This window comes from Chinchilla lanigera, unplaced genomic scaffold, assembly GCF_000276665.1.
Source record: "Chinchilla lanigera isolate Chin_1 unplaced genomic scaffold, ChiLan1.0 scaffold00031, whole genome shotgun sequence".
In the NCBI taxonomy this organism is placed as follows: domain Eukaryota; kingdom Metazoa; phylum Chordata; class Mammalia; order Rodentia; family Chinchillidae; genus Chinchilla; species Chinchilla lanigera.
In genome coordinates, this window is record NW_004955432.1 from 14,518,067 (window position 1) to 14,532,086 (window position 14,020).

Consider the following 14,020-nt stretch of genomic DNA (forward strand, 5'->3'; position numbering starts at 1 on the left):
GGAAGGTACATTATCACATCCCCAGACTCAGGGAAGGAAGGGAGGGAGGGAGGGAGGGGGAGGGAGGAAGGAAGGAAGGGGAGAAGCATCTTTCTTTCTCACTGGCTTGAAGGAATAAAACGGCTTGCTCCTAAAGTCAAATAAAAATGGGACCCAGCAAGTGAAAACTACATAGATGCAGCCCTACTGAACAACATCAACCTTCCCAGAGGTGGGCAATCTGTATGTGTCAGGTGACTGCAGATTCAGCACTTTGGGGTTGATTTATAGTTTGTGCAATTGTTTTCACTTTGGTTTAAAAGTAAATAAAGGTGTAAAGGTGTGGGGTGCCTTCCGTGTGGAAACTTGGTTGATAGACTTTGATTACTAGGTTCAATTTTTAGCCACCGCCTTCCCTGCCAGTCTTGGTGGGGGGTATAACACCCAAAGACCAAACTATTCAGAAGTTGAAACCTTTCTTGGGACTTTTGTTTCACTTTTTAAGCAGAATAATCGCTGTGTGCTTTGGAAAATTACAATAAGGGAGAAGTACCACAGCTTTCAAAACAGTTTCTGTAATAAGCATATACAACAAAAGCATATACAACAATAAGCATATACTACAAAAACAGTTTCTGTAATAAGCACATACAACCTAATAGTTGTAAGTAATGATTATATTGCTTATCATTTCTACTTAATTCCTAAGATGTATGCAGATTGAGTGAATGCAGGGATGGTACAATTACCGAGATTAGTTTTGTTTTTTTAAATTGCTGTTTATTTGTTTGCAGCCTGAAGAAGGAAAGAAAACCTTAAATTAAAACATCACCAAGTCTTAATATTAAAATATGAGTGTGCAGGTGTGTGTCTGTGAATGTTGCTTCTGAATACTATTTACACTGTCATAGGGCATGGCTTGAGTTTAGAGGCCAAAAAAATATTAATATCAATTCTTCTTAACCTCTCTGCAGAAATGCAACTCGGTATATATTAAACCTACCCTTGACTTATTATAAAGTGAGATCCTTTTTTTCTCCTTAAGTCAATTTTTTTCAATGAATAAATCATTTCTCTTTAGCCTTTAAGGTGGGCAATTTTCTGTGCTGTAATAGGTCCATTCTAACCACAAATCTTGTCAAATGGATCCCGGAAACACATTCAAAGCATTCAAGCCATAGGTAAGAGCTAAGGAGAAGGCTCTCTGAGACAGTTCCACTACAGAACCCTGACGTTCTTTCTTTTTGTTGAAGGGACACCAGAATTAGCAAAACTACCTGATTCAGTTAAAAGAGAGCTAGAAGTTATGCAAATAGTTACTCATATTTTGGTGCAACTGAGGCAAATTAAAGAACCCTAGTTAGGAAATGATGTGAATATTAAATACCGAACCAAGAATCTTATAGCATTTTGCATTCTGTCCTGGATTCCCAAATCAGACAGTTATGCCCGGAGAAACTACTTCCCCTGCAAGCTGGGCTAACCCCTCCACTACCACAGCCTGCTGGCCTCGAAGGCTAGTATCTGAAGGAATCCCTCAGGACTCCAGCCCTCCCCTGGGTCCCCACAAGCCTCCTTTCTGGCTTCATCTCCTGACATCAGCCTCTCCTCGGGTGCCTACCCTCTTTCCCCACCCTCTGAACCACAGCTCTCCTACCAGATGCTGGGAGTCCCCCCTTCTCAGCCATGGCTTTGCATGACACAAGCAAGTACTTCCTGTTACTTTCCTGGTCCTACTAACTCCAAGGCTCCTTTTTTAGCTGCCGCGCAGCCGGTCTTCTCAGACAAAAAGTCATCCACTGGTATTCTTGAAACTGATTTTCCTCTGTAGGATAGGAAAAAAGAAATGATGGGACCGTTCCTTCACACCATCAGGAGAATGATGGGGTATTCTGGAAGTTGCTATGGAGACCACTTATATTTTCATTCTTTTCTCAAAATACCAGTATACTTAGAGCAACACATAATTTTAAATTTTACATCTTTGCTGGAAATGGGTTAAACTGTGCCTGAAGGTACTTCGTGCTCACAACGTCAGTTCCTCTTCTTCCTGAGTTTGCAGATTACCCTTCCCAGCCTTCCACTCAACTATGAGCAAAGCGAACCTGGCCAGGACTCTCAGGAAGCAGGTGTGCCATTCACATGCTCTTTTTCTGCAGGTGGAAGTGGTAAAAAGGCCCAGCCAATGGAAGAGCTAGAAATGGAAGACAAGATTCCTCAAAAGTTCACGTACAAAAAAACCTGCCCACCAAGCAGAAACGCTTATTGGACAGTTATGTGACCCACTGGGGTCTATGTAACCCTGGATTCAAGCCTACACTGACTAATACAACCAATATACTATGTTTAAGAACACTGAATCAAATGAACGTTGGGATCCTAAACCTTCCTCCTGGAAAATACCATGAAATAGTAGAGAGGAAAGGAAAAAAGGGTATCATAATGATGTGAAAATGCAAATATTTAATAGATATCTATCCATTATTAAAATAATATACGCTATTTTTTTAATTTCAGCTATGCTTCATTACAACTTTGGGAAACAGTTATTATATCCATTACTCAGATATGGAAACTGAGGCAAAGAAACAGGGAAGCTGGGATTCAGGAAGTAGAAAAGCCACAATTCAAATCTATTGGCACCATAGTCTAAGATGGTTGAGTACCCACTACCGCATACCAGGTGTTTGGTACAATTTCATCTTCACAACACCTTGTATTTCTTGATCCCCATTTTAAAGATGAGTAAACTGAGGTTCAATAAAGATAAATAATTCATCCAAATGTACACCACAAGAAAGAACCAGGTTCCAAGGTCAGAATATAGAGAGGAAAGAGGTTGTGTGGATCGAGTTTCCCTTCATTTATGAGCTCTGATGTCCTGGAGGTTGGTCTGGTAGCTCTGTGAGAGTGTGACCATCTTTTAAATGTAAAATTTTAGGATTAAGGATGAGAATGATCTTGTTTATACAGAAGCAGAGTTTTGCTTTACTTTCCAGAGCTTATATGCTCTGAGCAACATGTTGTCCAGTCTTTGCCTGTATACACACCCTGACAGACGAACAACTGGTATTTTAAAACCCCATGAAAACACTGGGCACGGTGTGATAGATTAGATTTACAGTCGTGGCAAACCTACCGCACATGAGCCGCAGTGGGCCGTTTGTTATCATTGAAAACTCTAAAAGGTTCGCCATGACTGGATTAGAAGATTTAACACAGATTCACTGAGCTTTGCTTTTGACTTAGCTCATTTTCTCTGTGCAGGAGTATGCATTTAATGCCAACGCAGGACTTGGACATTGATCATCTTAGGTTCCTTCTGGCTTCTGCTTACTGAGAAGTTCTGCTATTTGTAAAAGTGTGCTTTGAATATTTCCATGTTTTAGAATCAACCTTAATTGTGTACAGTTATCAGTTACTCAGTCTCAAAGCTTAGCCATGATTATAAATACCAATTATAAGCGGGGAGGAGAAGTGAGCCAATTTAAAAACAAAATCCACGTATTATAAGTGGAAAAAGGGACTGGGTGTGGCGGCACACGCCTATACTCCTAGCATTTGGGAGGCTGAGGCACAAGGACCCCCACGAACTGAAGGCCAGCCAGGGCTACATAGTGAGACCCTGTCTCAAAAACTGGGGAAAAAAAATGGAGAAAGGGTAATTAGTTGGTTAAAGTACCTGGTAACTTTTGGACACCAAATTTTGTCCAGTGAGACACCTTGCTAGATAGACTTGTTGTTATCCAGCAAAAATAAAGCAGAAATAAACCAGAAAGAAGATATTTGTGAGTTCTACTGAGGAACTTTTAAACTCACAATGGTCAAACTTTCCTCTCAGCGATGACGATTCCTACCTTCTGGGGCTGGGTATCAGTGTTATTAAGAATAACATTGGGTGATCCTTTGTGCGCTAAGACTGGGAAGCTCCCCGCTCCCTGCCCTCTCTCCCCCTACCCCTGGCTATGAAGGGAACATACAGGAGAGGAGGGCAGGTGAGGCAGGTGAAAGAGAGATAGAGAATGCAAAGCTGGACATGAAGTCTCCATTTTTCTGAGAACCCAAGAACAACAAATAGTTCAATTTTTCATTGAACAATCTGTGTAATAGTTAGCCTTTGTGGAACTATGGTACTTATTCCATTTCTACACTTCTGGATGATGTCTTTAAATATTGGATGCAATTTTCACTGCTAACCTTACATTAAATCCATTTCACAATTGCCATACTGTGTATTACCCACAGCTTCTTCTCCCAATCTCACTGCTGACTTGAGAGATGATTATAACACAACCACGTGTGCTTACTTTGATTCCTTGGGATCCATAGCCCGGTGGCCCAGGAGGGCCAGGCAAGCCCTTCTGTCCAATATCACCCTGTGGGAAGATGGGAAGAAATTAAGGACAAAGCATAAGAAGACTGAGGAAGGAAAAAAATAAATATTACTGCTCTCAGCTCCATCCTTACTTCAGTCTGACCAGGTCCTTCTCTCTGTCCATGAGCAATTTCATGTTTCATTTAAAGCAGAATTTTTCTAAATATATTATTTAGTTCAGTCAAATTGCTTGCAAACAAAATCTTACACATAATGCAAATATTTTTTTAAAAGGATAAGACAGTGCTGTGTGGGATAAACAGAAGTGGAGGCCAGCAGTTCCTGCTTGACTCCTTCAAATATCCTAACCCTAAAGAGCAGGCAGCCGCACACTGAGTCTAAAAGCATGGACGCAGGATGCCGTGTGCGCCTGGTAACATGTTGCTCCATTTCAGTGGGGAGTTCCTGGGACTGCTCTTAAAGATTCAGTGGCTATTGCTGAGAACTGGTGTTAGATTATTATGAAAATATGTAGCAGCAGCCCAAACACCCATCCACTGATGGATGGATAAAGAAGATGTGTTTTTTTATATACAAAGGAGTACTACTCAGTCATAAAGAAGGATAAACTTGAGACATCTCTAGGTAAATGGATGCATCCCAAAATCATACTTGTAAGTGGAATAAATTGGACACACATGTAAATCCTGCATTGTCTCTCTGGTGTGAGAAACTAAAAGTAGAAATAAGGGCTGAAATGTGTAATAGGTATTGTGAAATAGGAAGAAAATGTTCAAATGGGAAGGAGAACTAGGGAGGGGAAGGGGAAAAGAAGGAAGGGAAAAGAAAAAAATGAGAAAAGAAGGAAAAAATGGAAACAAAGCTTTTGTAAATAAGGAGAGGAAGAGGGGAGGGTAATGGGGAAAAAAAGAATCAAGACATCATCTACAGGTACAAATTCCGTATGATAAATGTGATCATTGTGTTATTATAATTAAGTTAATTATTATCATTAAGTTAATTATTATCAAGTTATTATACCAATAAACTTAATTAATTTTTTAAAAAAGAAAGAAAATATGCAGCAACAAGTGAATAGAACATCTTCCAGTGTGAGCTCATAAGCTGAACCCATGTTTATTAAGGAAAGATTTCTTGGGTGGAATCTGATCAGAAAACAATACTTAGCACCCTGTGGAGTTCTCCGGTGCACATCCCTACAGCCTTAGAGCTGTACTTAGCATTCAGTTCTTAGAAATGTATGCCAGGGCCACAGCTTTGTTGCATAAACATCATAGAGTGTATGATGTCACTAAGTGATACAGTTCTCACAGGACCACCTCATATGCAGAATGACATGTCTGAAACACTGTTATGTGGTATATGACTATATGTAAAGGCACTAGGGAAATTAACTTACTTAACTCAGAAGTCCCTGAATTAATACTGAGTGGAAGACTCTTTGAGAAATGGTGGATTCATTTGTTAGTATTGTTTTTTCTGATATGAAAAAAAAAAACTATTTTTCTGATTGTAAGAGGAAGTCTTGCTCATTGCAAATTGACAATAATTGACAATAATTCTAGAGCCTTGCACTGAGGATCTGCCAGTCTGGCCACAGCACAGAGGCACAATATCTTAGCCAGTGATCCAGTAAGAGTAACTAGGTCACCTCTGGCCAAAGCAAACATATGCTCTTGATGATAAAACAGACTCTAAGAAACTTATAAATATTTTGAGCACATTGCTACTACTTCAGAGAGGCTGACTTTCTAAATTCTTTGTGGGAAGTACATAGCTCTATAAATTTAAATATTCTTTTCCTAAAATTTCAGAAAATGTGGGAAAACAAGATTGTTGCATCAGTAGTCAAGAAAGAGCAGTTAACACCAAAGTGAACACTTACTATGAAACTACTGTTTACTTGGTTGGCAGTAATAGTACAGGTTGAGTATCCCTATTAGAAGGGCTTGGACCAAAAGTGTTTCAGATTTTAGGTTTCTTTAAATTTTGGAATATTTGATAAATATAAGAAGCATTTGGGAAATGGGACTGAACTCTAAACACAAAACACATTTAGGTTTCCTATAAATGTAGCCTGAAGATATTTTTAGATAATATATTTAGTGCACTTGGGTTGGGACTACCACTTGTCCCAGGAGGTCAGATGTGAAAATTTCTATTTTCAGTATCAAGTTGGTGCTTGTGTGATAGTTAACTGTTGTGTCAATTTGAGTAAGAAATGCCCAGCTGATTGGCTTAACACAGTTCTGGGACTGGATGACAGGTTCACCAAACAGGGAAGACCCACCCCCAGTGTGGGTGGCACCAACCAATAGGCTTGTGGCCTGAATAGAATAAAAAGGGAAAGAAGGAAGTCTCGCTTCCCTTTCTCTGGAGGAGCTCTAATCTTTGCCTTCGTCTTTAGACTTCCAATGTCCATCTCTAGGCTTCCAACATAGACCTTCTACTCTTCCAACTCAGACTCTGTCACAGTGCTCCAAAATCTGGGGACTTGACACATTTCAAATTTTGGATTTTCAGGTTAGGGATGCTTACCCTGATTCTATCCCCCATGTAGAGCACAGACTTGAAGACTCACCTTTGGCCCTTGGATTCCTATGCCCCGAGGCCCAGAGGGACCTGGAGGGCCTCTGGCACCAGGCTCTCCCTGAAAAGATATAGTGAATGACAGGTTACTGATTTTTTTTTTTGGTTTTTCTCTGGTACCGGGAACCGAACTCACGACCTTGCGCTTGCCAGGCAGGCACTTTTGCCTCTGAGCTAAATCCCCAGCCCCTAAACTTTAGTACTTTTTTTTTGTTTGTTTGTTTTTGTTTTTCTCCTGTACCGGGAACTGAACTCACGACCTTGCGCTTGCCAGGCAGGCGCTTTTGCTGCTGAGCTAAATCCCCAGCCCCCAGGTTACTGATTTTTAAAAAAACTTTATACTGCATAATATTTCATTAAATATGCATATTCAATTATACATTTCAATATTCTAGAAACTTGAATTTAATTAGAACATTAACTGAACCCTTTTCTCCTATTTTGACATGTCTTATCACTTGTTTTATTTCTTTTTGCCAATCCTACAATCTTTAAAACAACTAATAAAGGTCCCTTTCAAATCAATCAAGGTAGTTACCTTCTTGGCAACATTAATATATACTTTTCCAGATCTCCTTCCTTAGAATTTGAAGAGTACTTACTGCTATTACGAACAGAGAACAAAAAAAAAGAATAAAAGGAAGTTGTTAAGAGATGTAATTACATCCTGAACTAGTTGCTTTTATTATTTCAATCAACAGAGTATACTATTTGACTTAGGGGTTGGCTTTATGATATGTGTGCTACTAACTGTGATTGGGACTACCTGGCAAATTCTATAAGGTCTTCTTGGTTCCTCCAAGGAGCTTTGTCACACACAACTATTACCAGGAAAGCAGCAAGACCCGAAGAAGGTGGGTCAGACCCTCTGGTTAGACCTTCCTAAGAAGCAAATGATGGAAAGAAAAGGAAAATAAAAAGTCTTTATTAGTTACCTTCCGTATGCCTAAGGCTATGCTAGGCATGTTTGTGTGTGTGCTATCTGATATAATTTAATATTTACAGGAATTCTGCATTACAGTGATGACTAGTTTAGCTAAGTGCCCTGAACCTCAGTAAATACACAAGTACACCAGATATGTAGAAAATAATATCTACATTTCACAGTGATAAGAATGAAACACGAAAGCATGTGAGTCTTCCTATCACAAGGTCTAGAACAGGGCAGGTACTTGGTAAATGTCAGTAAGCTGCCGACCTGCTTTGTTAAAGGAAAGTTAAAGTTTGGCGATATCTGTACAAATATTAGAAGCTGGGTCAGATGGCTATAGACAAACAGGAACATTCCCTGCACTATTAAGCTGTTACAGCCCCTTTGGAAAACAGTTCAGTAGATCTTTTTAAAGTTTCATGTGCATTTACCACATGACCCAGGAATTTCGCTCTAAGGTGTGCCTCCAAGGAAAATAAAAACACATGTCACAGAAAGTCTTGCATCTGAATGTCCTTAGCTGCCTTATTCATAGCAGCTCATAATTCATGGTGGAAATATCTAATGCCCGTGAACCAGTGAACGGATAGACGAAATGTGGTAAGGAATGAACTAGGGACACATACTATGAGATGGGTGAACCCCCCAAAACATTATTTTCAGTGAAAGATATCAGGCATATTGTTTAACTCCACTGAGCTGAAATGTCCAGCAAAGGTAAATTTGTAGGGACAAAAATAGGCTAGTGGTTGCCACGCGCCAAGGTTAAGAGCATGGATTAACTGTATGTGGGTGTGCGGAATATGGGTTAACCTCGAGTGGGTATAAAGTACTTCTAGATAAAACTCAAAGAACAGCAAGAACTTTTGAATCACATTTTATTGCTGACTTAATCTCTTTCAGATCATATACTACTCTTTTGCAGACAGACTACTTTTATGGTTCTAATCTCCTATCTCAGTCTTTTCCACTTATCAGTAAAACTGAGCAGGTTTTGAGGCTCCAGGTACCAATTATGTTTAACTGCTCTCTCCTACGGACTCCCAGGCCTGAGTGACCCCAGGTTCTTCCCAGCTTAAACGATGGCTCCTACATCAAGAGCTCCAAATAGGGACCATGAATGCCCGGGTTATGTGCATTTGTGCGACCTCTTCTTTCTTATCTCTGAGGAGCCTGTACATTCACTGCCTGCTGAGGGCTTCCAACCTCACCTGACAGATTCACACACTTTGCTACCTTTTTAAAAAGACAGGTTATTTCTCATCCAAGTCTTTTGACACCCAAACACCCTAGCAAAGCAGAACACAGGTAAACACAGATTAACAGACATTGCCTAGAACTATGGAATGTTTTACCAGAAATAATCGTCTCCTTCGCCCCAACTGCACACCTACCTACGGCAGCTTCCTCTCCCGTGTTCTTGTTCACTGCCTTTCCAAGATTCAATAGGAGGGAAGAAAGGATGTAGCTGAACACCATGTGCCTCCTGAAGAATACACAGCCCCACCTAAAAATACCCTAGCAACAAAAACTGCACCTGGATCTGAATGGGTCTCTAGACCTTCCGGTTTACAAAAATAGACGATGAGAGATGCCTTAAGCGCCATGGAGTTAGCATCAGCAAAATCCTCAAGTACAAATAACACCGATGAAGAAAGTGCAAGGGAAGAGAGCGAGGGAGAAGTAAACTGTGACTGTAAGAGGCCTCAGAGGCGTCTCAACCAAATGCAATTATTTGGGCATCACTTGGATCCTAGTTCCAACAAACCAACTATAAGAAAACTTACGAACCAGTTCCCCACCATGAATGTAATCATGATGTACTGCACACATGTACTAATAATTTTTTTAAATTTATAAGAGAAACTGGAAAATTGGAGCACTGGATATTTGCTACATATGGCGTTGGTAGTATTTCTCTAAGTCCAATAACAACGCTACAGTTAAGTTTTGGACCAAAGCCATAATATTTGAAAGGCAAATACCAACGTTTTCTATGGTTGATGCCTGGGGATTGCTTCAGAACACACTGAAGAGAAGAAGAGTGGGGTACAGATAAGAAAAGATCTACTCCATGTGGGAGAAGAAGTATGATCACTAGGAGGGAGTTCATCCCATTTGCCTTTTTATTTTCTTTTTTTATTATAAAGGGAATAAAAAAAAAGTAAATCTTTTTATTTTCATATGTGCTTAATAATTTTATAATCAATTGTTAAAATCACCTTTTTAAAAATCCCTGAACCATACCCAACAAAAATCTCACCAGTGACATGAGGAAGTATTATTGAAATGGATACTCTTACTGAGTAACATGATTTAAAAGATTATTTAAATGGACAAAGGGGACAAACACGTGAGTTCATGAACACCATCAGTAAGATGTTCATGTGTTTCATGTATTCTTTTTCTTTTTTGGTTCCAGAAATCGAACTCAGGACCTTGCCCTTGCCAGGCAGGTGCTTGTGCCACTGAGCTATTTCCCCGGCCCCTGTTTCATGTATTCTTGGTCCATATCAAATGTTACATACTTTTGTCTAGTAAGGATATAGAAAGACAGTTGTTTTTGCATAGTAGTATTTTTAAGACAGAATTGGACAGACTGTTATTTAATTTGTAATATTTTTCTTGTGATGATTTTAATTAAAACCTCTTTCTCAATTAGTATCATATTACACACACACACACACCAGATGCAAAAGCAGCAGGAAAAGCAGTTGAAATAAGTTCTGAGTTCATATTACACCATCTTTGCCAACGCTGTTCTGTTATTCATTTTGTCTCCCTATTCTCTCACCTGTTCCCCTACACCAACACTGGGGGAGTCTGAAGGTAGCCTGCTATAAGGTGGCTGACCCTGAAGGTCCCTCAGTATCCTCTCCATCCTGGAGCCTTGGCCAGTGAGCTTTAAGATGTGACTCCATGGCATGTGTGGTCCTTCTGAATTTACCTCAAACAAGTCGTCCATCCTTATCCAGAGAATTGCTGACACGTAGCTACGTTTAGTCTGTCAATCAAAATAATCTTTTTGCGTTTTATATTTCAGTGAGAACATAAACTAATACATACCTATGCTTTTCTGAAACAGATTGGCTTGAAACCAAGGTCTAACATTCTGCGTATGTTAGAGCTGGTCCATAACATAAAATGAAGGTTGTACTTTCAATACAGATGGGAACATCTGGCATTTAGTGAGCTGCGGACTCACAGAGAGGCACCTCCCCGCCACGCACGGGCCTCTCACACTGCATCCTGTCTTCTCGTGTTCCACGAACCACGAATTTTGTTAGGCCACATCCGGTGACGTAAGCAAAGGCACGGTGAACAAGTCTCAATTTGCCACGTGGCGGTATCAGTCCCACCATGATGAGGACTACTGGTATCTAGGAAGAGGCGTGTTTGCCTGTGGGATTTCTGCTTTGTGGTTTTTTTTCAGTGTATGCGGTGACATCCTCCAGTAAAGGAAATCAAAACAAGTTCCTGCATGGCTGGTTTCAGCTCCCCACGTAAAAATCTGAAGGCTGTGGGAGCCTGCAGAGGGAGCCCTTGTACTAGGAGATAACGAACAGAACTGAGCTCAAATCCTGGAGTTTCCTTTTGTAGCTGCTTCATCTACATGAGTCCACATTCTGAGCTTTATTCCTATCTGCCTTCACTTTCTCAAGAAAATAATAATTGCTTATATAGTTTCCCACTTCCTCTTGGCGCACAAGAGGTACTCTGGGTGAGAGATACTGCTTTTCATTTCCCAAGAAAGGACCAAATAGGACCGCTTGCAGTATGCGTTCATGTCAGTGAATGACTCCGTAAATGTTTTACCTAGAGCAGTGTTAGTGAAATTTTTAGATCTTTCAGTGAGAACGAACAACCCTCTGTGGCCCGTGTGCTGTAGGTCTGCCACCACTGACCTAGACCATGAGCTTGCATAGTGGTTTATAGAATGCCTTTAAAAACATACATAATTTTATGATAGTTATAGTACGTATACATTGGAATTTTCACTTTTTGAAAGAAAAAAGCACAAGGACATAATTACAAATACTTTCTCATTGGTAAAACTTTGCTGTTGTTAGTATTAAAACATCATAAATAATAATGAGCATGCATTAAGTTTATTAGATAGTAAGCACTTTTCATTCGTTATCTTAACTAATCCTATCAACATCCACTTATTCCATTTTATAGAGAAGGAAGTGGGGCTCGCAGAGATGACGTGGCCTGTCTAAACCTACGCAGCCTCTTGTAATCTCACCTAGGCGGGACTCCAGAGCGCATTTCCTGGGCTCAGGTTGGCCGCAACCATATGCTACCTTTTCCACAGACTTCCTCACCGCTACCATTTAATGCAAAGACCACATCCGTGTGGCTATAAAAGTATTTTTTTCCTACAGAGAGTCAGTCATATTCTCAAGGAGAAAAAAGAAAACATCCTGGCTTGTAAAGATTCTTCCTTTATTATAAGAGATCCATGTACCTGCACACGTACCTAGCTGCCAAAACCTTCCCTTTCCGGTTTCCCCCTGTTGACCTTCCTCCGTTCTGTGGTTTACCTCAACATTGCACAGGTCTAATTCCTGAACGGTTACCTACAGAAATTCTTCGCGCTTCATTCCATCCATCCTACAGGGTACTTGATTTGGCAGAGTAAAGCACACACTCACTAGTACTAATTCTAATGTTTTCATTTGCTAGAACTCATAAAAGTGTCTTAGGTACATCAGCCCATTAATTTCTCAGAGTAAGACTTTGAAGCAGACATTATTATCTAAAATCACAGAGGAAGGTGCTAAATTTCAAGGAGAGTAAAGGTCTTGCTGGGGTCACACGGCTAATAAGTGGCAGAAATTCTGAGATGAAGCAAGGACAAGGTAACAACCATTATACTTTATTTTATAAAACTTATATACAGTACTTGAGAAAATAATTAGTCCACTAGACTACTTTCTCCCCTCCAACACACACACTTTAATTAGGCTTCAGTCATTCTCTGTTCTTCTGATTGTGCCAATTAGATCCCTTTCTCTTTAAGTGTGGAAGCAATTTAAAGTTGTTCAAAAGGTGATTTTAGGCTTTTCTACTTTGGAGGAAATAAATTGAATTCACTGTGAAAAGAACCACTCTTAAGAATTTTTTAAGGAACAGTACTCTGAAGAGTCCACTGTGATGAAGCCTAGGAATTGTTGAGGAATTGCCTAAAATAAGGTAGAAGACATTGAAGTAATGATTAGCATCTGCTTAACGTTTCTTTCGGGCTTTTAAATAAAGTTAAATCACAACTAAGCCTTCAACTTCCATAAACATAAGCACCACTCTGGAACGAATAATGCAATTCAGCATATGTCTTAGTTTAGTGACTCTTGAATACCTCACTTATGGTTTCTAGAATGTCAATGTTTCTAGAATGAAATTTTATAGGCTTCATTTTAAGTTCAACCCAGATACTAACATGTGTACTAGCTATTGACTGACCACTGTCACAGTACTCACCCTTTAAAATGAAAAGGGAAGTGGTGACAGTTACCAGCATGATTATTAAGGGGATACAGAGATAATTTAGAAGATGCCATGCAGCACATTACCCAAATTGCTATCACATGCCCTTTCCTTGCCAGCTTTAAATTTCAAAGTATTTAAAATCATTTCAATTCTTGCAATAAATTTCTCTCCTAGAACTTTAATATTAATCTGGAAACGATCATGCCTCTTGGTCCCTGATCTTTTTAAGAATTGCTATAGGAATTGAAGGGTTTGTTGTTCTTGTACTTTTTCAGGGTCATTCATGGAAGATAAGCATGATTGCCTTGTGCCAAGAATTTCAATGAATAAGAAATTCTTCCTTATTTAGTTGAGTTAGAACCCTTGAAAACAGAAACACTGCTACTGCACTCAATGACAAGGAGAACAACATGCTCTGTAGTACTGGTACTCAATATAACTTTCCACTGGAGGGAATTTTCATAGTCTGCCTTATTAAAAACAAGCATATGTTGATGGTAATGTGGGCAACGGATGCTTAGAAGATTTAGTGTGCATCTCCAGGGCTGCAGGGAAGTTACACGTGTGTGCTCCTGGGAAAAGAAATGCAATGGTAGGAAAAACACAAGGAGAAACGAAAGCAATACTGAAAGTCACAAGGTAGTCTGGAATGCAGCTCAGATTTTATAGGTTGTATATAGAATGGAATCAGA

The 14,020-nt window shown here is 39.8% G+C and overlaps 1 protein-coding gene across 5 annotated transcripts in view; it reads right to left on the reverse strand.

Moving 5' to 3' along the window:
* Positions 1-14,020, reverse strand: part of Col28a1 (collagen, type XXVIII, alpha 1) — a 172,171-nt gene that overhangs the window by 55,841 nt on the left and 102,310 nt on the right. For all 5 annotated transcript variants that reach the window (XR_001234639.1, XM_013515905.1, XM_013515904.1 and 2 more), the window contains 2 exons: positions 6,897-6,965; positions 4,287-4,355 (listed from right to left, as the gene is read on the reverse strand). Coding sequence is in view for 4 of the 5 variants with exons in the window: in XM_013515905.1 (XP_013371359.1) it covers positions 4,287-4,355; positions 6,897-6,965 (138 nt within the window). In the remaining variant the exon portion in view is untranslated. The remainder of the gene's footprint in view (positions 1-4,286; positions 4,356-6,896; positions 6,966-14,020) is intronic.